Source organism: Schistocerca serialis, chromosome 1 (genome assembly GCF_023864345.2).
Source record: "Schistocerca serialis cubense isolate TAMUIC-IGC-003099 chromosome 1, iqSchSeri2.2, whole genome shotgun sequence".
NCBI classification, from domain to species: domain Eukaryota; kingdom Metazoa; phylum Arthropoda; class Insecta; order Orthoptera; family Acrididae; genus Schistocerca; species Schistocerca serialis.
In genome coordinates, this window is record NC_064638.1 from 1038423567 (window position 1) to 1038446426 (window position 22860).

Genomic DNA, 22860 nt, shown 5'->3' on the forward strand with positions numbered 1-22860 from the left:
TGGCTATCATTTATTGTGAATCTCTTACCCAGCACAAAGGCCCCAACTGACTGGAAAGAGGTACAAATGTCTCCTTTATTTAACAACAGTAAAAGAACAGACCAGCAAAATTACAGACCAATATACATAACATTAGTTTGCCCGGACTTCTTGAACATATTCTTAGTTCACATATAACAAATATCCTTGAAATGGAAGACCTTCTGTCCACAATTCAGCACAGATTTAGAACTCATTGCTCACACATAATGCAGTTTGCCCTTGTCTGACAATATCCTGTAAACCATGGATGATGGGCAACAGGCAGCTTCCATATTCCAAAGATTTCAGGAAAGCATTTGACCTGCAGACTGTTAGCGAAGGTACAAGAATATGCAATAGGTTTCCAGATACATGAGTGGCTCAAAGACTTCTTAAGCAATAGAATCCAGTATGCTGTTCTCAATGGCAAGCATTCATCAGAGAGAATGGTGTCAGCAGTGCCCCACAGAAGTGTTATGACACCTTTTATTCTCTATATAAATAAATGGCCTGATGGACTGGATGAGCAGCAATTTATGGCTGTTTGGTGGTGATGGTGTGATGTATGGAAGGTGTCATCATTGGCTGTAGGAATATACAAGATGACTTACGCAATATTTCTGGTTGTGTGATGAATGGCACCTGGCTTTAAATGTAGAAAAATCTAAGTTAATGCAGATGAGCACAAAAAATAATCCTGTAATGTCAAATACAGTATCAGTAGTGTGCTGCTTTACACAGTGACGTTGATTAAATATTTAGACGCGACATTGCCAAGTGACATGGAATGAAACAAGCATGTAGGGACAGTATAGGGAAGGTGCACATACCCATAATGAAACCCGCTGCATCACCACAGAAATGAACCACAGTCTGATTCAGCGGCATGATTAGAGTTCTTAGTTTACTGCTGTAAGTAGCTAAGTAACAAAATTACATATGTTTTCTGGCAGAATACATACTATTTTTGATATGTTAGAAATAAGTGGGTGGATCAGAAAAAATTAGTAATGCTTAATTACAAAGCTAGTGATCTGTTTCTCGTAATGAAAGCACATGGGCAACCACCTAACTACTTCACAAGTGAATGGACCATAGTGTGTTATATTTAGCCAGAATCATCTTGTGGTAAATAGAGTTCCAGTTTGGAGTAGATGAAAACATGATGTATTCTTAAGATTTCATTTGTATAATTTGTTCACCTAACTTCAGTAGCAAAGAAGTTCCCCACATGTTGAAAAATCAATAACATTGTCAGAAAATTCATTTTTGTGAACTGTCCATAATATTCTTAATAATTTGTTGCCATACATAAAATTAAAATCTAATCATAGTGGAGCTCTTCCAGAACACATTGATGCCAGTTCCATGTTCGCACATTGATTAGTTCACCTGTTGGAATGAGCTGAATTAAATGGAAGATAATGCTTGTGCTTTGTATCTGATGTGGCACACAACACAGAGTGAGAACCTTCTCGAGAAGGAGGGAAGGTAGTGAGAAAGAGCTCCCTCATCAAAGAATATGCTTCGAACTTTTCATTCATGTGAAACAGAGAACTTTCTAAGAGAGTTTTCTTTTCATCTGAGAATCTTCTGCAGAGAGTATTCTTTTTTATTCATACGACCCTACTGATGAGCTTTAGCTAACTTAAGCATCAGTGACAAATGTAACCCAGTAATGGAATTTGGAAACTGTAGAGTTCGAGAGGCCTCTCACAAAAATTTCTTATGAGTATGGACATACAGTCAATTGAGATAGGAATACAGAACAAAGAACAAAGTGAAAGTTATTACATGTTAAGAATGCAAAACAGACACAATGCAGCATTCACATTATTTCTTCATACACATTTTGTTAAGGCATGGAGTAACATAAGCATGGCACAACAAACTTACAACTCCAGATGAGAGTTGTAGGAATCATAAAAGGGTGTTGTCAAAGGCAATAGGGGAGGGAAATTTTAAAAAATAAAAACAGCCTCATTAAGTCATAGTATTAAACAGTAACGTGAAACAGGAAACATAAGATGATTTTTTGAGGAAAAATGCACAGAACTGCATTAGATAAAAAAAAAAAAAAAAAAAAAAAAAGTGTGTCATATCAATCAAATCTTTTATTCATTGCTTTGTCTCAAAGAATTTAGCAAATTTCATAACTATTACGTTTAAAAGAGAATTAAAAAGCATGTTAACATTCAACAGTTTGCAGAGTATTGGCAAAATTATGAAACACCAGCATCAAACTAAAACTGAAAAAAAAAATTTGCATCTAGTGAACAATACGATCCACTGGTGTATTATCTGAAGAGTTACTTCGAAAGTTATGTGGCTCATGTCTACCATATTTTTGGTTGAATGTCTCAGTTGTAAATGTCATCCATGTGCACTGTTTACCTGTGTATGCCACATGCACACATTTGGTTTTCCTCGACTCTTGCTGTCCTGTGGAGACGGGGAAACACTGAGATGGTTGGGGGTGCAGCTTAGATTGTGTTGTTTACTACACAAATATATGTTTAATGCAAATAATGATCCATATTAAAATATTATTTGAATTATATGAATTATTTACTTACTTACTTCCATTTTTGTTTTTGGTTTGTTGTATAGTTTTCAAGTTGTGTTTCCCCACAAAAAATCCACTATTCCTATGGCAGTCCCGTTAGTTCATCAGTTTTGTTAGGTAAACGCTTTGTATTATTAGTTATGTCACCCACTGGGCATTTCTTGAGGCTCACATTTCTGCCATGCTGACGACGCCACAACTGTATTGGCACATTGTTTACAAATTCCAAAATTCATTTCATTCTCTGACAACACAGAATGTGATGATGCCAGTTGATAGTGTAGTGTAACCAGTGACACAGAACTATATCCTAAATGCTCTCTATATAGACTATGTATCAGACTTACACTGATTTTGTTTCGTGTGTGGATGCCTTAAGAAGTCTTCTGCCATTGTTATTTTCAATTTCACTAGTACTTTGTACTCAGTAGTAAGTGTAAGATGATGAGCATATTAGCTTGATATATATTTTGTATGCTTTCCCATTTATTTATTTATTTTTGTGGGGGGGGGGGGGGGGGGGTGGAGGGAGAAATCCTGTATCAGTAACTTGGTGACATGTATGCTAAATTAATACCACTTAGTTGCAAGAACCAATCAGCCTATTACAGACTCACCAAAACGCCATTTTCTGACATGTTCCACACCCACAAGAATCATCTCATTTTTTGGGTTTATGGAACGAAAACTGAATCTAATCTAATAAACTAATTGTGTGAATCTTGCTTCTTGCTGCCTAGTTTGCATAAGTGTGGTGTTTATTAGCTGTGCACAATAAGCAAATCTTCCAGTGAGTGCCACACAATTTTTATAGATCCAGAGCTTTTATGCTCAGTAGGCCTATGCAATTTGCATAAGACTTGGTGCTTTGAATACTGGTCTTTACTGTTTTCATCATTTTCCCGAGTGACATTTTTATTCAGACATTCGCTCCTCATCTGCCATTAGTATGTATAAGGTGGACTTCAGAAAACCTTGTAAACGATTGTAAGAATTCTGTGCTGAGCATCTCCACAATGATGGGTAATCAAATGAATCTACGTGCAACTTTCAGAAACAAATACAATTTTAAAGAGTGGGCCGAATTACGCTACTACCGTCTAGGAGTTTCAGGAAACAAACGATGATGATTTGTATGTATATAATTTCATATGCTTCCAAAAACGCGGTAAACAGCTTCATATACAGATAAAGATGAACGTTTAATATAAGCAGAACATTGTAAACAAGATCAAGAAAAGCACAATAGGTCTCCAGAGCATTAGCTGCACAAAAAAATTAAAATGCAGCACGGACAAAATGCCGCTTCTCGCTTAAGGTATCGGTAGTCTCGTTTCGGAAGTAGTGACGGTATTAAAGGGGTGTTTGGGGGTGGGAGGGTTGCAAAATGCTTCATGGAATTGTAGTAGCTGGAAAATATTCCTCTAAGTTTTCACACCATGCATGTTAGATTTATTCCTCAGAAATGTCTGCGTATTGCCAAATGCAAGGCAACCGAATGACATTTTTAAATGAAAATTGTTCTGCAACATGCTTGTCAGTACACTCTGAATTGTTTACAAATTCAGAATAATTCTCATAAGTACTGTGAGCAGCACAAATACTTACGAAGGACTGCTTATACGTTGAAAAATGTTTCTGCAAACATTAACTAAATAAATTCCTATATGATCTCCATCTGATAATCAAAACACTTCAACGTCAATTCTTTCATTCAACATCTGTGCTTTCACGCCCCCATTAACAACTCTGATGTACGTACCGATTAGTAGCGTCTTTGAACAGGATTGTGGGTGTTTCGCTTGTTTTGTGTGTATGAATGCATGTAAACAATTTCGAAGTGCGCCTTGATTTTGAAATATGTATTTTCGTCAGAGTATTCATAGAACGTGATTAAGTGGGCCTAATCAGAGTAAAGTTAGTTTTGCAGCTCTGACAACCATGTGAGTATTGTTTACTAACTAACCTGCTTAATATTTCAGAATCCAAGTAGGCCTATTTATTTTCTGTAGGTACATTTGTTCATTTTCTAATTTAGAAAACAGCGAAAAAAATGAAAAGACGTACGTGATCGCGGAAAAATAGTAGATAACTGTCGTGGTTATGGCTGCAAACTAAACCAAGAACTCTAAAAAGGAGAAAATATTGCGACTGGAGCTAGACAACTATGAACTCGCAAATGCTAGCACTTATAATTGTGTACGTTTACACTCTTAGAACTGTGTACATTTGCTACAACCTGTTGTTATCTATTCTGTTCAGTTGGGTTAGTGCAGTTCTGATGCTCAGGTGTAGGTCAGCCTGATATTCCTTCACTGTGTCATGCAAGCTGTGATAGAGTCAGTGGACAAGTTTTACAGCCAAAGAAGTCCCACATGCTAATAAATTACGAGTTCAGTAGAGCAGAAAGGATCATAATAAGAAGACATGAAAGGATTATGATATGTGTGTAAAGTTTTCAGGTTTCCGTTCTTTGAGAGTTTCCACATATGTTTTGCATCATTCATGTTGTCATTGTCAGGAAAATGACGGCGGAAAGTCCATTAGCATATCAGTCTTGTCCCAAAATTTATTATAAATATTGATAATACTTTTGTGTAAAAAGCCCTAGAACATGATGTGGCTTCCATAAGAAAACAAAATGTGGTTACATAATACTTTGTGAAAATCTTTGTAACCATTGATGATTTTAGTACCCTTTTGTTTTTGTGCCTCTGATTTCTTCTTGTGAGGAGGTTTACTTGCAGCATATTAAATCTTTTAAATTATCGAGGAAACAGTATTGGGTCATTCCATGTCGGTTCAACCAGGGGCTCCAGCTCATAGTCTCAGATTTGACTGAAAGTCAGTACACTAATTCTACCATGTGTGGAACACTCGTGTACAAAGTATTAGTTTCCCCTGCCAATTAGTTCCAGAATTATGACTTGTGAAAGAATGTGGACCCAGCTTCAGATCTTAATAACTCTGGAACTCTTCCACACAGTCCAGGGAAATTTTTACAACCCAGTAACATCCATTTAGAGAACACACTCCATGAATCAAAACACCAACAACATATTTCTGAGGGAAAATAAAAAATTCCAAAATGTGATTAAAATGTAATAGGCCTACATTAAAAGTTACATATTGTAGGTGCCCTCTATGCTAAATATAATTCACTGAAAAAGAGTATTAATTTTTTTGTGGTAAGCTTAATGTGGCCTAAACACACACAGAACTCATCATGCCCATATCAGTCACAAAAACTGAGTTACATGCACATGAAAATACAAAAATTTGAAAAATTACCTGAAAAACATGGATTTTAGAAGTGTGGTAGCACAAAAAGGACAAGTAGTATCCAAGCCAAATTTCACACACTGCATAAGTAGACCATAATGATATATATCTCAAAATTTCAGCATGTTATTGCAAAACATTTGTGTACAATGGAAGTTGACAGAGATGTATTTGATTATGTTTCTTTTTAACATGATTTAGCAACTAATAGTGATGATGCAGACCTGAAGTTGGGTCTGAATATAGATTGCCAGATGTGGGTTGCAATTTCCGGGTCACGCCACCTTCTTTCACAAGCCATAATTCTGTAATTGGCCGGGGAACTTAAAATTTTGTACATGAGTCTTCCACACTTGGTAGCATTGTTGTGCTAAATTTCAGCCAAATCTGAGACTATCAGCTGGAACATTTTCTCAAATTGGTTGAATTGATATGGAATGACCCCATTACAGAAAATTAAAGACTCTATAATTGTGCTGTACGTAATAGTATATCATTTGGAGTCATAGAAATTCAGGCTAGATTGTGGTCATGAACAAACCCCCCTGCCTCCTCCCCCCCCCCCCAAAAAAAAAAAAAAAAAAAAAAAAAAAAAAAAAAAAAAAAAAAAAAAAAAAAGAGAGAGAGAGATATATATATATTTGATGCACTTTGCCATATTTAATAAACTTTTTGTTATAAAAGCTAAAACTGCATGGAAGATTCAGAATATCTATATTGATGATGATGATGATGATGATGAGTCCCATACTTCTTTACAGAGCATAGGGGGGCGACGCGGGAGACCCGCGCCGCCTTACTAGGCAAGGTCCTAGTGGAGGTGGTTTGCCATCCTCCGACCATAATGGGGATGAATGATGATGATGAAGATGACACAACAACACACAGTCATCTTGAGGCAGGAAAAATCCCTGACCCCGCCGGGAATCGAACCCGGGACCCCGTGCTCGGGAAGCGAGAACGCTACTGCGAGGCCACAAGCTGTGGACATATTATGTAATAGAAAAGTGTTCAACCACTATTTCAGTGCTAGACGTTCATTGATTCATCTCTCTACTCTCATTGGTTACAAAAAAGTATCATTCTACTGTCTACGTGAAACTGATGCATTGTCAACCCATGAGCAATAGTGGAACACCACTGACTACCGCTAGCCCTGATCTAGACTCAAGTTGATATACATAAAAAAGATCAGCATTCTATCAGTTTTGACTGCCTCATTCGCACATTTTTCATTCTTGATGATCCTGTGCATTGATGGCTTCTTTATTTACAGCTCAAACTGGAAAATCCATTTTTCCTTCACACACGATAACATTTGTGAGTGAGTCTGATTGTTCTGTGAGTTGTTGCATATCAGAGCATGTGTTCTTTTTATTGTCTTTTTGTTTCTGAGTGAGGTTTTGAGGACAGTTTTTGGACAAGCTTTTCTCGGGTCTATTGTGTCATGCAACATTTGCTCTACTATCTCTTTGTTAGTGTTAACCATGTCGTCAATCATTTAAATACTCCGACATTGACTGGCCTTCCCAACACATTTTTTTTTTAATTTTCTGAACATTTATTTCAGTTCTTGCAGTCGCAGGTCAGTCAGATTATTCATCATCATCAACCTTTCCCTGATCTTCAGAAAGTCATTTGTACCAACGAAAAACTCATGCAAGCGAAAAGTGTTATCACCAAACAGCTTCTTCAACACTTGAAAACATTTCAATGCCGATTTTTAATTTCACAAGGAATACTGATATCACTACTGCTACACAACAGTGTCGTCTAGAACCAAGCCTCAAAACCAAACTGAAGCTTATAGAAAGGTGAAACACTAGTTTGTAGCACTGAAAGTGTCAATGTCGGCAGCATTCCAATATCAGCCTCATCCTGCATGATTTACACTGCCTCATTATTTAACTGTTACACCTTCTAGAGGCCAGCAACTGTAAATGCTTTAAACTTCCTTAAGTAATTAGAGGGAGGTGTTAATGAAACTTTCTAGGAATAAATGGGACATAATTGCATTCTTTATAATCGAGAACACTTAGAGAGTTATTGATGTCCAGCTTTGGTTTGTTCCCCACAGTAACATTCCCAGTCAGAATAGAAGGGTACAGTATAACAGCTGTTGATCATTTGTGATAGTCAGTGAATATTAATTAAGAAGGAAAATATATAAAAACATAAAAGTAGGCTGTTCAGAGCAAATTTACAGAAAGAAAATTATCAAGGTCACATAGTAGATAATAAAGTGACTTCTTTCTAGAAAATATTCTCACAGTACTATTAATCAAGTTTTCCTATATGCCTACACCAAGTAAGAAACAGTTATCATTGAATCTCTTTCGGCCACAATCAGTTGATGATGGAAGTGATTGCTGTATCAAGCAGAAATCTGCAGATACCAGTATTTGAATGCTGGCCCATATTTTGATCAGAACCAAGGTTTGAGTCTTCCTACATGCCAGTCAGGAGGCCTGAAGGTGATGTAGTAAATCAGCGAAACTGATAGCCAAATAAAATAACAGTTTTTGAAATTAGACAGCTGAAAAGTATTTGATTTGTCATCCTCTGCTGGACTCATGTTAAAACTTTCTGACTACATAGAGGATCATGCCTATCAAAGAGAGCACAACAGAATTTTGTCATGGCCATCAACCCATAACTGTACTTCTGCTTTGCCCATCTCCCCAAACACACAAAACCCAGTTGGGTATAAACGTTTGGTTGCCAGCAATTCTTGACACCAGTTACAGACATTGGAATGTGTAGATGTTCACCATTGTGTAGGGATGCATGAATCTCAAAATGCCCTGAACCCCCTTTCGCCCTAAAAGACCCATAACTGCAATAGGCAGCTACCACCACCATTGACACTCCAGCAACCAGTATCACACTGTGATAGATGCCAAGTGAGGATGCTGCTCTTCACATGTGATGCCATGAGGCCCAAAGGTTTCTAGATAGTTAACACCACCACATGAAATAGCCCATCTCATCAAACTACTTCAACCATTGTGGATATGTTTGATCTGGGAAATGCATACATGGGCAACAAATCTAGGTTTTTACCTACAGCTGGTGCTGTGTTCTCAGCAAATTGGTCTCCATCCATAGACAATGAAATGCTGAAGCTTCCACATAGATGGGCTGAACTCTTCTGAGCTGTTGTTCCTGCGCTATTCCCCATGTCATAGCCACTACAAAGGGTACAGTTTCCATCCTTACAGTGGAGGCATCAGGAGACAGCTTTTGCTCCAACCAGAAGAGAAGGATGACACCATCAACTACATGCAGGCAGCTGATGGACAAGAGATGCACCACACACAGCATAGATATGGTCTTACCACAGGCCCACCATACCTCTTGCGCATTGAAGTTTCAGATATAGCTGCGACCAGCCATCTCATCAGTGGGACTATCATCGTTCATATGACTCTACAAATTCCACTTTGGTTTCCCAAAGTAGGGGACATGTGTGCTGTGTAAGTAATTCATTGCCACCATAAAAAAAATTTCCAAGTTGTGCCACGCCCAGGAAGTATGTCCACAAATCTACATCTCCATTGCTGTACAGGTTTCAACAATGATACCAACATCTAACTTCACACATTTTATTGCCTTCATGAGCAAGAAACACTAAAATAAGGACAACAGATTAATAACACCAGGTTTTTGTAGACATTATATTAATGGTACATTTCTCACTTTTGAGATAAAGCCTTGTAGGAGGTCTGTAACCATATTGATGAACTAAACAAAATCTTATGCATGAGTCCCAACAACAAAAGTTTTGTGCTGTGTAAGGCTTACCCCATGTAATAAATGCTTCAGTGGCTCAAGGGTGCGGCATTGGATGATGTGAAAACTGCACAATATTTCATCAAAACAGCTGCTCACAATTATTGACATGCTGCTGCATTGGCTTGCTAGAAAAGTGTCACTGCCAAGTGGTGGAGCTATAATGTCATTGTAGAGAAATCGTAGATGACATCGACATCCAGGGTCCCCTGCCAGGGAAATGGCATGTGTGGTGTAGGAAAATCATGGCTGCAAGTCACAGCCCGGACATTCATGGGCAGGCTGTTGGTGCTTAGTTCAAGTGTCCTGACTTCGATTCCTCATCTGTATTGACTCGTAGGATTTGTTCATATGGGGCCGACAATGCCTTAGTACTGCCAGTGCTGGTTTTGATGCCTTACTAAGTTGAAATCCCATGCCCCTGTTAAACAGGTTGGTATTTAAACATATTTCAACTACTTCTTTAATGATGCAGTCCTAGTACACGGAGGCATATGAAATTATTGTTCATGGCCCGTAATTCATGCTATCCCATGTCAAGATAGTGTTCAGCAATAGCACACTTTTCTGGCGAACTTAACCTGATGTGTTGTCCACATTCATCGTATCTATCTGTAACAGTGCAACACTTCTGGTCACTGTGTGGTTTCCCACACTAGCACAGTATTTTGTCTATTCCGGCTCTCCTTAGATCTAAGTTGTCTTTAACAGAACCCAGAATCGTTTGCAGTCACACTGGAGGGGGGAAGATACACTTTATTTGATGTTTCTTGAATGGCCTGCCAATCTTAAAGGACACACTACAACATTAGGTTGAAAAAACATCCTAGTGGAGTTCATTTTTTCTGAGTTTTCTTGGGATTTATCGGGGTTTTCTTGAGATTTAGTTCACACTGGTTGAAATGCATTTCAAATCTGCTTAGCATTTCAACAAGTGCACACTAAACCTCAATAAAATCCAGAAGAAAATGGGGAACTCCATGAGGATGAAAGTCTCTCTTCTCCCCTCCATGATGTGATGAACAGAGATGTCACACTAGGTTAGGTCAGCTAGAAAGTGTGCTGTTGTTTAACACTGTCTTGACACAAGCTATATTTAGCACCAGTTATGGAGAGACAAAGATCTTTTCATCCTTCTCCACACATTGGGACTCCATCAGTAGAGAAGCAGTTGAAATACAAGGGTTGTTCAATAAGTAATTTCCCATTTTTTAAAAAAAAAAAAGCCATTATTATACATAGACAAATGTCCTTGTTGGTGCTTCATGTTTGATGTTTGTTCTGTGCGCTGGTGAAGTTTCAAATGGTTCTGGCAGATGGCAGAGCTGTAGTAAAGCGTCAAAATGGCGTCTACATACAAGTCACATTACAAGCAGTGTGCTATTATTGAATTCTTGTGTGCAGAAAAATCGAATAGAGAAGACGGGTACCAACTTCTAGCGTCTTAGCTGCCAGCTGTGACAGCTTTGTGGAAGGACAGCTCTCGCAGAGCAACAGGCGTGCGGTAGGCCACAGCGGTGGAGGGTACACAGAGTGCTGACGCAACGTAGTCGATACTAGGCAGTTAGTGAATAATGCCACACTGTAGCCGCTGCTCAGTCTCTTGTACGCCAACTTCCACCAATGGCAAGCAGTAAAGGAAACTCCAATGGAAAACGCCCATTTGTGCCAATGACAACATGCAATGCAAAGACCAGTGAAATGAACTCCTAATACCCTTCCTTCTCACCCTCACATCCAATGATAGCACTTCTCCATAGTATATAAGTATCCAAATTAGTGCTCATTCAGCAGTTAGCAATACACCCTGAGGAAGGCACCTTGCAAGAGTCGCCAAAACGTCAGAATTTTACAGATGACAATGCGGACTCACCAAGAAGAATTTTATTGACTATGACAATGGCCACGGAAGCCTACATTTACATTTACATGAATTTCTCATGTATTTGTGTTATACATTTTAAAGTTTCCACATTTCGGCATATGCGCCATATGGGTGGTGTAAAATCCTTGGGAAAGTGATTTACATACTATCCTATGTTTTATGGCTGCTAACAGGCTCACCATTTACATATCCAAAAGAACAGTAACCACATGTATATAATTAAGACGATGGCAGCCAGTGATTCCTTCAATGCACATGCACACTGAGCTCAAACTCTTACAGGAATTGTTGAGTTGCCATGAGTGATGAGGGCAATGGGCAGGGGCATTACATCAAGTATTTTGTGGCGTAAGTTGAGAATTTGGGTCTGAGAGTAGGTGTGCTAGGGTAATCCGTGCAACTGTGATGACTAATGTGTGTGGTTGGCTGAGTGGTCAGTGCATCTGTATGTGAAGCAGGAGACCCAAGTTCGAATTCCGGCCGTGCACAGATTTTCAACTCACCCCATTGATATAATGCAGTGCCCACTGGCAGCTAATATCTTCAATTTCTTTGTGTCTTGATTCTAAGTGATGGCAGGATCAAAATGTTGCCTGTTCTTTCAGACATGTCCGAAAGAACAGACACTACATATGTGTAATTAAGGTGATAATTGCCAGTGATCCCTTTGGTGCAGATGCACACTAAGTTCAATCTTGTATGGGAATCGGCTAGATTTCACGACTAATGAGGCTAATGAGCAGGGGCACCACATCAAGTTGTGTGCGGTATAGGTTGAGAATTTGGGTCTGATGGGAGGCGTGCTAGGGTAGTCCATGCAGTTGTGGTGACCACTGTGTCTGGATGACATAGTAGTCAGCGCATCTGCCTAGTAAGCAGGAGACCTGGGTTCAAATCCTGATACAGCACAAATGTAAATCAGCGCCCACTGGAAAACTAATGTCTTTGATTCCATTGTATCTTGGTTTACGAAAGGATTTTCCTTCCTTCTAATAACAAGTTTCATTGTTGTTATCTTCAGATCTGTGCTATAAAAACATTGTCAGTTGTTGTAGTGCAAATGGAATACCATGACACCAAGGTATTTCAGGACACGTAACCTACTTATTGTCCCAAATGCACGCAGCTGATGACACAACCAACTGCAAAACAACCCACACATTACGTCAGCATGCGGTAAGACTCCCCTAATGACTCATCAATGCAGCATTGCTTCAATCAGCGGTGCATGCCATTACTGCCAGATAGTAAAACAACTCATCATGAGAATGCTACAAATACTCAGGCCCAACGGCCTGCCAGCATTGAAGTTCAGGAAAGAGTCAGCCAAGGAGTGAGTGTAACTGCTTGTGGGTTCCTTGTTTCTCTTGTTCTTGGTTTTGTGTCCATCCTCTTTTCTCATATTTATATATCATAGACACTGTTGTAGTCCCAGGAAATGTGCGAGGGACGATCCTATGAAACCTGTTCTGTGCTCTCAATCTAACATACTAGATCATGTGACTTCATGTACTGAATCGCACAACACAGTATCCAGAACATTCTAACAAAGAGGGTATTATGCCAGGCATATAGAGAAAGTACTTGGCTATGGTGTGGCTAACCTTGGATACGAGGGAAGTGTAGACAAGTTTAAATAGTTATAAATTTAAGAGTCCTCCAGGGATACTCTGTCAGATATGTGAGTTGATGTCTATAGAGAGTGTGAGTCTGGAGTTTTTCAACTTCCTTTGTGTTTCCGCACTTTACTACTTCTGCTTCTGTGATCCTTTTGTCTAATTAGGTAAGTAAAATCTCTGATGTAGCGTAGACTAAAGCCTCAACAGATATTACACCATTGCATCAGCATCTCATGGTTAAACTTCTTGTCTTTTTGTGATGCAACATCAGACTCAAAGCTGTGTAGTATAAGGCTGAGAAACCATATGGATGTGAGATGGGTCATTGGCCATGACATCATTGCTATACACCCAGTTCTTTGAATTAAGCTGGCATGGTAGCAGAGAGTCTGCCTGAGATAACTGTTGGAACCAGTGCAGGTGATTATAATAGGAGAACTTTGTGAGACTTGAAGGGAAAAAATGTGATGAGGAGAAAGTGCTAATATGAGTTGAAATAAGGTAGCACAGGTTGGAGCTGAAAGAATATCTGTGGTTAAGGAGTTGATGTTAGATGGCACAAGTTGAAGCTGGTAGAGCACCTGTAGCTGATGATCAAGTACATCGGAATATTGTAGAGCTTAAGAAGCGTGACAAAGTGAGCAGTTCTCCCTGCAAAGAAAGGTGAAATTTAAAATTTGATAGATCACAGATTCTTCTTGTAAATGGTTTATTTTAAGTCCTTCTGGCTAAATTCGTGTTCTTGTGGTTTAAGTAGCTGATTTTAAATAATCAGTTAAAAGCATGATGTATAATGTGGGGAGTATAATGAATATGATTTGTTGATGAATATAGGTGCATATTTGAAGAGAATATTAGTAGATACGAGCAAGTGTACAATTGTGTAATTTTCGATGCTTTTAGATAGATCAAAGCAGTTAAGGTGAGAGATTACATAATTCTAAAAACTTCCAGGAATCCCAAAACTATATCCCTTTGAGTTGGTTTAACACTACTGCAGAATGGATGAGTGAATTTTGTGGACTGTCTGTATTTTATGGACTAGCTTTGTCTAAAGACTCCCTGGGACCATATAGAAAGTTTCACATGAAGCAGTAAGTGGACCCAAGTGTAAACAGGTGGCACAAGTAACCATTGGATTCAAAGTGTATATCAGCTGTCTTAGTATCTGTTCACAGAGTATATACATAGCTTTCAGAACAAACCAGTGCCCAGAACTATAAAAACTATAGAGAGACTTGTCTTCCTTAAATGGATCTGAGTGTAAAGTCAAAGGGCGACACCTGATAATGAACATGTCTAATAATGACACAGTTTTATATGCAGTAACTGTGTTAATTAATTTTTTTATTTACCACAGATCTGAATTTAGCCCACACCAAAATGATTTACAAAATGAAAATAATGATTTTGTTGCAGTCCAGACTTAAGAATTTATTAATGGAATGTGCACTGTATGCTGCTGTTGAGCTTGTGATTGTAATTCAACAATCTTGTTATGTCTCAGTGTTTGAAGCCTGCAGATGCAGAATGAAAAGATATCCTTACATGGGAAGCCTCATCATCCTTGCTTCCTGGAACGTGGAAAATGAAAGATGTGAGTACTGTTTCCTTTTGTTCTTCATGTGCGATATAAGAATAATATTTTTAATACAGGATTTACATGAGTGTATTGACATTCATCATTTACATTCATGATGCATTCATTCATCTTGTATACATGCTAGATGAAATACATTTAATCTAAAATGCTGGAAAAAGTTGGTTCCTTCATCTGAAGCATGTACTAAGACCGTAGAAGAAGGAATGTTATAAAAAAGTAAATGTTTTATGTTATTATATAAGTCACACTTTGTTATTGTAGAACGGCATTCAGAAAGCAGTGAGTGCTGGTGGCTGATCCAAATTTTAGGAATATGCAACAACATTTTCATTGATTTTAGGAATAATTCTACAGTGTAGTTCGTGCTTCTTGGAAAAGCTCCCTCTGAGGAAGTTCTGCTTCTCTAAAATGGCAGTACGAGTCACAAAACCCGAGTGGTATTTTTTTTTTAATGCTACAAAATCATTTGTTTTAAAGAAACTGTTACTGCCTTGCATGGGGCCATTGTCAGCAGAACATGCTCACAGAACTCTGTAATATTCAATGACAAATATTTTGAACAGACTGACGGAGTGGCTATGGGGAGCCCCTTGTCCCCAATAGTCGGCAATCTTTTTATGTAAGATTTTGAGGACATGGCGCTGAAGACGGCGTCCTTAAAACCAACCTGTTTTTGGAGGTACATTGACGATACGTGTATGGTGTGGCCTCATGGGAGAGAAGCTCTTAACCGCCTCCTAGATCATTTTAATTCCCTGCATCCTAGCATCAAGTTTACCATGGAGGTGGAAAGTGATGGAAAGCTTCCGTTTCTGGATGTTCTGGTGTACAGAAAGGATGGTGGAACACTGGGACACAGTGTTTATCGAAAGACTACGCACACGGACCGTTACCTACATGCTTCTAGCTGTCATCCATCGTTCCAGCAAACAGAGGTCATGCGGACGTTAGCGAGAAGAGCTTATACCATTTCAGATGGAGAAAGCTTGACACAGGAATTGTGTTCAAGCAGAATGGCTATACAGATGAACAGATCCGTTGTGCTTTCCAGTTTGGACCTTCGCCTGAACCACCAGAAGATACCTGCAAATCGGTGGCTTTTCTGCCTTTTGCTGGGAGTATTTCCTCGAAGATAGGAAGGATTCTGAAAAGATATCATATCAAAAGTATTTTTCGTCCGCCAGCCAAGATTAGAGAGCTCCTTGGCTCTGTTAAGGATGACTTGGGTTTGAGGAAGCCCGGTGTGTACAAGATCCCTTGCCACTGTGGGAAGGCTTATATTGGTCAGACAATCCGGACCATTCAGGACCGATGTGTTGAGCATCAGCGGCACACACGGCTGCTTCAGCCTGAGAAATCTGCAGTGGCGGAACACTGTCTCGCCGAAGGACACAGAATGCTATGTGACGAGACACAAATGGTTGCCCCTGCATCTCGCTATTGGGACTGTGTTTTAAAAGAATCCATAGAGATTCGTTTATCTGACAATCTTATTAATAGAGACAAGGGTTATCTTTTAAGTAAGACTTGGGACCCGGTGTTATCTGACATTAAAAAACACCGGTCTGTGGTTCGATCGTCGGTATAAAAATTTTTAATTTTTGACAGCGATATCTTGATTTCGCCTGTTTCCACCACTGGCGGCAGGGTATGTCTACTGCGCTAGAGGGCAGTCACGGCACCTTCTCGCGCACGCGTTGTGGGTCTTCAGCGGCCTATATAGGGGCCGCCGCTTGTGCTGGGAAGTCAGTTCCGGCGAGATTGTGCACCAGCACTCTCACCTGGAGATGGTGGCCAGTTGGACCGCGGAAATATTGTGTCATGAAGACGTTATGATCCGGCTGCATACCCGAGAAGAATATTATCATATAGTCAATTAATGTTGTGGTTCCGAGGGTTCTGCTGACTTGTTTCCATTTTGGCAGCTGACCCTGTCGTCTTGTTCAGCTGTTGTGACTTCTGCTGTTACGTGTACTCGCTGTCAGTACTCCAACCAAACTTTGAACTATTGTTGATCTCATGCCGCTCTTAATAGCCAAATTTGATTCCCAATGCTCATCACTCCCTTTGATAACAGCAAAACTTGCATCATCTGAAGAAGACAGCTAAGTGGGTGATCAGAATATTGTGCATAAAATAGAAACAACTACTCAGCAAAACACCCGGAAGCACACTATTAACCAAATACGAAGCTGTACCTCAGTCACTCACCCTATTTTTTACTTTACATTGTCTGCATTATCAGCACCACAATGCCTCCTCATCCTCCCCCCCCCCCTCCCTCTCCCCCTCCCGGTCCCTCCGCTCACTCCCTCCCCACCCCCACCCCAACCCCTCTTCCTTCTACAATCTTTCCTACCACACATTATACTTTCATCTGATTTCCATTCTCATTCGTATTATTAACAAAAGCAACATTATAAAAGTTTTATATTGTATTTGTATGCCTCTTTCTTTGATAATATAGTGCTGCAGGAAGAAAGTTCTGAAAACATACATGACAAATACTGTTGCGTATTATGTATACATTTTGCTGCAGATAATCCCAGGTAGATGTTGGTATGCTGTAGGGATAGAACCAGATTCCTTTTTTTACTTATTTGTATTTATCACAATACGTATTTTGCCTTAAAAACAATATCTGAGTTGTTATACTTTTTATTAGTTAGTAACATTAAATAACAATATATTATTAAAATATTTTGTTTTCTTCATTTTGTACTGGCTGCATAACAGTCTTTCTATGTCTGCTGCTTAATCCTGTGGTGAGGGTAGTATTATAATATACATCAATAAATGAAACAAATTTTCCATTAATTAAGCAAAATATATAAACAATTTTTCTGCCGAGTGTCGTTTGTCATATAAATGTCTCCAGTAAAATTTGGTGATTTCTGTATCCTTTTTTGTGTGTATTAAACTTCATGAACTTCAGAGTAAAATTAAACTGTCGTTGTGACCTAAATTAAAATTGTGTTGTTGTCTGCCCGTCCTCCCCTCCCTTCCTCTCCTAGAAACAGAAACTGTGAGTGGAAGATCTGCAGCGGATAGGCACTTGGTGCAGGGAGTGGCAACTGACCCTTAACATAGACAAATGCAATGTGTTGCCAATACATAGAAAGAAGGATCCTTTATTGTATGATTATATGATAGCGGAACAAACACTGGTAGCAGTTACTTCTGTAAAATATCTGGGAGTATGTGTGCGGAACGATTTGAAGTGGAATGATCATATAAAATTAATTGTTGGTAAGGCGGGTACCAGGTTGAGATTCATTGGGAGAGTGCTTAGAAAATGTAGTCCATCAACAAAGGAGGTGGCTTACAAAACACTCGTTCGACCTATACTTGAGTATTGCTCATCAGTGTGGGATCCGTACCAGATCGGTCTGACGGAGGAGATAGAGAAGATCCAAAGAAGAGCGGCGCGTTTTGTCACCGGGTTATTTGGTAACCGTGATAGCGTTACGGAGATGTTTAATAAACTCAAGTGGCAGACTCTGCAAGAGAGGCGCTCTGCATCGCGGTGTAGCTTGATCGCCAGGTTTCGAGAGGGTGCGTTTCTGGATGAGGTATCGAATATATTGCTTCCCCCTACTTACACCTCCCGAGGAGATCACGAATGTAAAATTAGAGAGATTAGAGCGCGCACGGAGGCTTTCAGTCAGTCGTTCTTCCCGCGAACCATACGCGACTGGAACAGGAAAGGGAGGTAATGACAGTGGCACGTCAAGTGCCCTCCGCCACACACCGTTGGGTGGCTTGCGGAGTATCAATGTAGATGTAGATGTAGATGTTGTCATGTGGAAAGTGTCACACACTTAACCTGACAGTTTCATTTAATTCCTTGTGACAACCACCTCTTCTGGGCAAATGCTCGTGGTGCTTATTATGGCACTTGATTTATGAGGTACATATGGTGCTTGGTGATGAGACTCCACAGTATTGAACTGATTTGTCATCAAAATAAATTATGATTCAGCCTTATGGAAATTTTGACATTATTACTGGAGTGAATTAAACAAATGAAAAAAAAAAAAAAAAAACTAAATGAATGCCCTATGCCCAGTGTAGTCTGAGAATATAAATCCTTTCTCTTGGGCTTATGGGCAGATGGACCCCGTGGTGTTGAGTAACAAAAGGAATATCTTAAAAAGTGGCACTTACACGTAATTTGAATTCACTGCTAGCCATTAAAAGTGAAATGCCAGAATAGATAGCACATAATGAAATTTCAGTTATTATGCATGTATGGTATAGTGGGAAGAATGAAGAATACATGATTACTTTTGTGGCTGATTTGGAGCGAGGGGGTGGGGATACAGGCTGTGAAATTTATCACTTAGAGCTGCCACCCCTGGCAGTAATAATGACACTAACCTGGCTGGGCATCTAATTGAAATGAGGTTTGATGACAGATATGAGTTCCTCACTCCATACTGATTCAGCTTTATGCAAGAGTTCATCAGTCATAGTGAAGGAGTACCAGTCTCTCAGCAACCCATGACAAGATGTTTTCAGTAGGTGGGAGAACATGCTGTCCAGGGCAACAATTGAATGACCTCTGTATCAAGGTAGGTGAGGACATCACGGGCAACATATCTTGCATTATCTTCTTGAAAGATAATATCACAGAGTATGTTAAACCACTGGCGTTAACACATCAGAAATTTAATGTCTACTAACCAAACTACTGGTCATGTGAACAAGAGGTGATCCTGTTGTATACACAATGGTACCATCACACCATGTACAGGGCTCTTATGACAATGATAAATACAAATTGGCAGAGTTCATTCTTCTCAAAGCCTCCACACATGGATATGTCCACCATGATCCTGTGTGCAGAACCAGAACTCAACTAAAAGACGACATGGTGCCATTGTTGTGTCCATTGTTGTCATTGTGTGCACTGCTGTCCATGTACCACTCTGCTGCCACATCAAGAGAAGCCACAACATTGGTCTCTGTGGTGACAGACTGTGGTGCTTAAGACATCATTGTATTGTCCACGTGGATGTTGTTTTGATGCAAAAAGTCTATTTCTGGACTCAGGTACATTATGTTGCTGTACGATACTACCAGGCTGATCGAATAGCATGTCAGTTCTCTCGGGCACTAGTTGTGTGGAGGCTATTAGATTCTGTATGGCACTGAGTACTGTCCTCCTGAAAACATATATTCCATTGCAGCTTGATGGTCATAGGTTCATGACCTCTTTGTAGCAATATTGCAGAGCAATGAACTGCCGTCTTGATAGGCCAAGATCCTGCCACTGTCATATTTGACACATTCTGGTAGGCATTTCTCCTTCTTACATGAGATATAACATGATCTTCTCAAAAACAATTAAAACTGAAATGTGATTTCTGAATGAAAAACCCATTGTGTAATATTTCCTTATATACATAATGCACACAGCATTTTTCAAACATACTCCATGTGGTTCTGGTGAAATACTAATCATTTGCATATCCTATAATGATGTAGACGTCATGCCTATTTGACATTTGTTGCATGCTGTTGTGTAAATGTGACAGTGTATTTAAGAAAAAAGAAAAGGAAACATTGAAACCAAAAACTTTTTGCCAAATACAGTGTGTTAGTACACATGACTGGAATTAAAGTCAACATGCAACCTCTGAAAATAAGTGGATGAAGTCAGAATGGTGGATCGGGCAACATTGGCGACTCAGAACACTGCACCTGTGTAGTGGCTGGTGTTGACAACCTGCCCCCGCTGTAGTTCTGTTGAGCATTGTGTGTGTTCCGTGTTAGACCTGTTGGACAAAGTGCTTGTTTAGTGCATTGGTTCTAAACTGAGAACAGGATAATGGACGAGCAAAGGATCAATTTCAAGTTTTGTTTTAAGCTTGGCAAGACACCGAAATAAGTGCATGCAATGCTGGGACGTTTTTATGGAGATCAAGCACTGTCTATGAAGTGTGTGTATGAGTGGTTTACCCGTTTTTGAGGAGGCCAGGAAAGTGTTTCTGACAACCCCCATACCGGGTGACCGCCATCAGTGACAAAAACATTGAGAAAGTGAGGACATTAATCATTGAATGACTGCTGATTAACTGTGCGCATGATAATGGATTATCTGCAGATGAACCGTGAATCTGTGTGACAAATCCGTACCGAGGAATTAGGGAAGGGGAAAACATGTTATTGTTGTATGCCACATCACTTGATTGACAATCAGAAGCAGGCACGTTTAGAGGCTTCACAGGATTTTGTCAAAACAGTGGATGCGACACCAAATTTCTTGAATCTTATTGTCACTGAGGATGAAACCTGGTGTTTCCGGTACGACCCAGAAACAAAACCGCAAAGCATGGATGGCATTCCCCAACATCACCTCATTGTAAAAAGGTCAGAGCCAAAAAATCACGCATCAAAACGATGCTCATCACCTTTTTTGATAGTCAAAGCATTATCCACAAGAAATTTGTACCTGAGGGAATGACGTTGAATACTGCTCAGTACATTGAAATTTTGACCGTTTCATGCAACGTCTATGCAGGGTACGACCCCAGTACACACAACAAGGTTCCTGATTTTTTGTTCACAACAACACTCGCGCACACACACAGCCAATATCGTCAAACAGTTCCTGACAAAAAAATGGGGTGGTGCAACTTGAACATCCACCATACTCATTGCATATCAATCCTCCAGACTTCTTCCTAATCCCTCGACTCAAACTTGCTTTGAAAGGAAAGAGATTTGACTATATTCCTGACATCCAGTAAAATGTGGTATGGCTTTTGAACACCATTCCAAAGGAAGTCTTTGTGCAAAATTTCCAGGACTCATATCACAGAGTTCAGTGGTGCATAGTTACACGGGTGACTATTTCGAAGGACTGTAAGGTAACTGTAGTTCATAGTTCATCTACATTAATGTTACAGGACTATTCACCGAACTTTATTGTCGGAGGTTGTAGTTTAAACTGGCTTATTCTGCTTCCCAGAAAAATCATATGTCACATTATTTCAAAACCATTAATTACCTTAACATTAATTTTCAGGTGTTTGAATGGGCTGATGTATCGTTATCATCTGCATTTCTCACAAGTGTCAGACTTTCTGGTAGTAAGACACAGAAAGATGTGGTTGCAGAGTTGGCTGCAGCAGCTGGTGTTTACATACAGTGGGACTCCAGTGAGAAACCAAAATTGTCTGGCACATGGGTGAATATTTTAAAAGCACAAGTAAGAAAATTTTTCTTGGGAGGTTCTGTTAGAGAAATTAATGATGTGTATATTGAAAATTAATTTTCACCTCTGTTTTTCTCTTAGGTCATTTTCACTCGTTATTTATCAGAGACAACCAATCATGCTCTTGAACTAAGTCAGTGCACTAGTGAAGATTCATCAGTATTGACTGTTAATTGTAATAAAAAAAAAGAAGTAGCACATGTACCACAGAAACATGATTTACAAAATTTGCAGGTTTGTATTATTAACATGTCTTTAACAAGTTTGACATCAGTTATGCATTATTCAGTTTCTTCCCATTTAGCAAGTATTTATTAATTTTTTATTTATTTATGTCTGTTTATGCCTTGACTCACAACATGGTGACCATTCTGTTGGAAAAATTATTGGTCACTAATCTGAAAAAATAATTGTTTTACCTAGTTATATATACCTGGACCATGAATTTATGAGGTTTCAGTAAGTTATGTCAGCAGTACACAGAAACTTATTTGCCTGAGATAAGTTGCACTTCCTGTAGAACAGTATCTGTAGTGACACGAAACATACACATTTGCAATAAATTTAGTCTGTGAGACAAGTGATTAGTGTTGACTGTTCAGGTGGGCAGATGGCAGTGTTGCCGGATGTGGCTTATGGAACCCTATGCTTGCATTCTCTAGCAACAGAAACAAAAACCTTGACAAAGTGCAGGTCGTATATGTACATGTAAATTTATTTACAGTTCCTACTTGTAATAAATAAACTTAAAAAACTGAAAAGAGCTGTTTAGTATCTGATAGTACCATAAAGTTATTTGCAATCAACACCTGAAGACCATGCAATAGTCAGCCGACTGCAGACTTCACGATAGAAATGAAAATTATTTCT

At 39.3% G+C, this 22860-nt stretch overlaps 2 protein-coding genes across 5 annotated transcripts in view; one reads left to right on the top strand and one right to left on the bottom strand.

Annotated features, from left to right (window-relative positions):
* Positions 1-4344, bottom strand: part of LOC126414404 (rabenosyn-5) — a 31019-nt gene extending 26675 nt beyond the window's left edge. Inside the window, exons 1-2 of one of the 4 annotated variants that reach the window (XM_050083342.1) lie at positions 4196-4314; positions 2416-2463 (exon numbers count right to left, since the gene is read on the bottom strand). The gene's annotated coding sequence lies outside the window, so the exon portion shown is untranslated. Of the gene's footprint in view, positions 1-2415; positions 2464-2601; positions 2989-4195 lie in introns of those variants that run through there. The other 3 variants (XM_050083343.1, XM_050083346.1, XM_050083344.1) reach the window with 3 other exon arrangements.
* A 21-nt stretch (positions 4345-4365) lies between these two features.
* Positions 4366-22860, top strand: part of LOC126414371 (zinc finger protein 64-like) — a 111711-nt gene continuing 93216 nt past the window's right edge. Inside the window, exons 1-4 of the mRNA XM_050083340.1 lie at positions 4366-4530; positions 14673-14762; positions 21802-21984; positions 22072-22224. Coding sequence (XP_049939297.1) covers positions 14754-14762; positions 21802-21984; positions 22072-22224 — 345 coding nt within the window. The 5' untranslated portion in view covers positions 4366-4530; positions 14673-14753. The remainder of the gene's footprint in view (positions 4531-14672; positions 14763-21801; positions 21985-22071; positions 22225-22860) is intronic.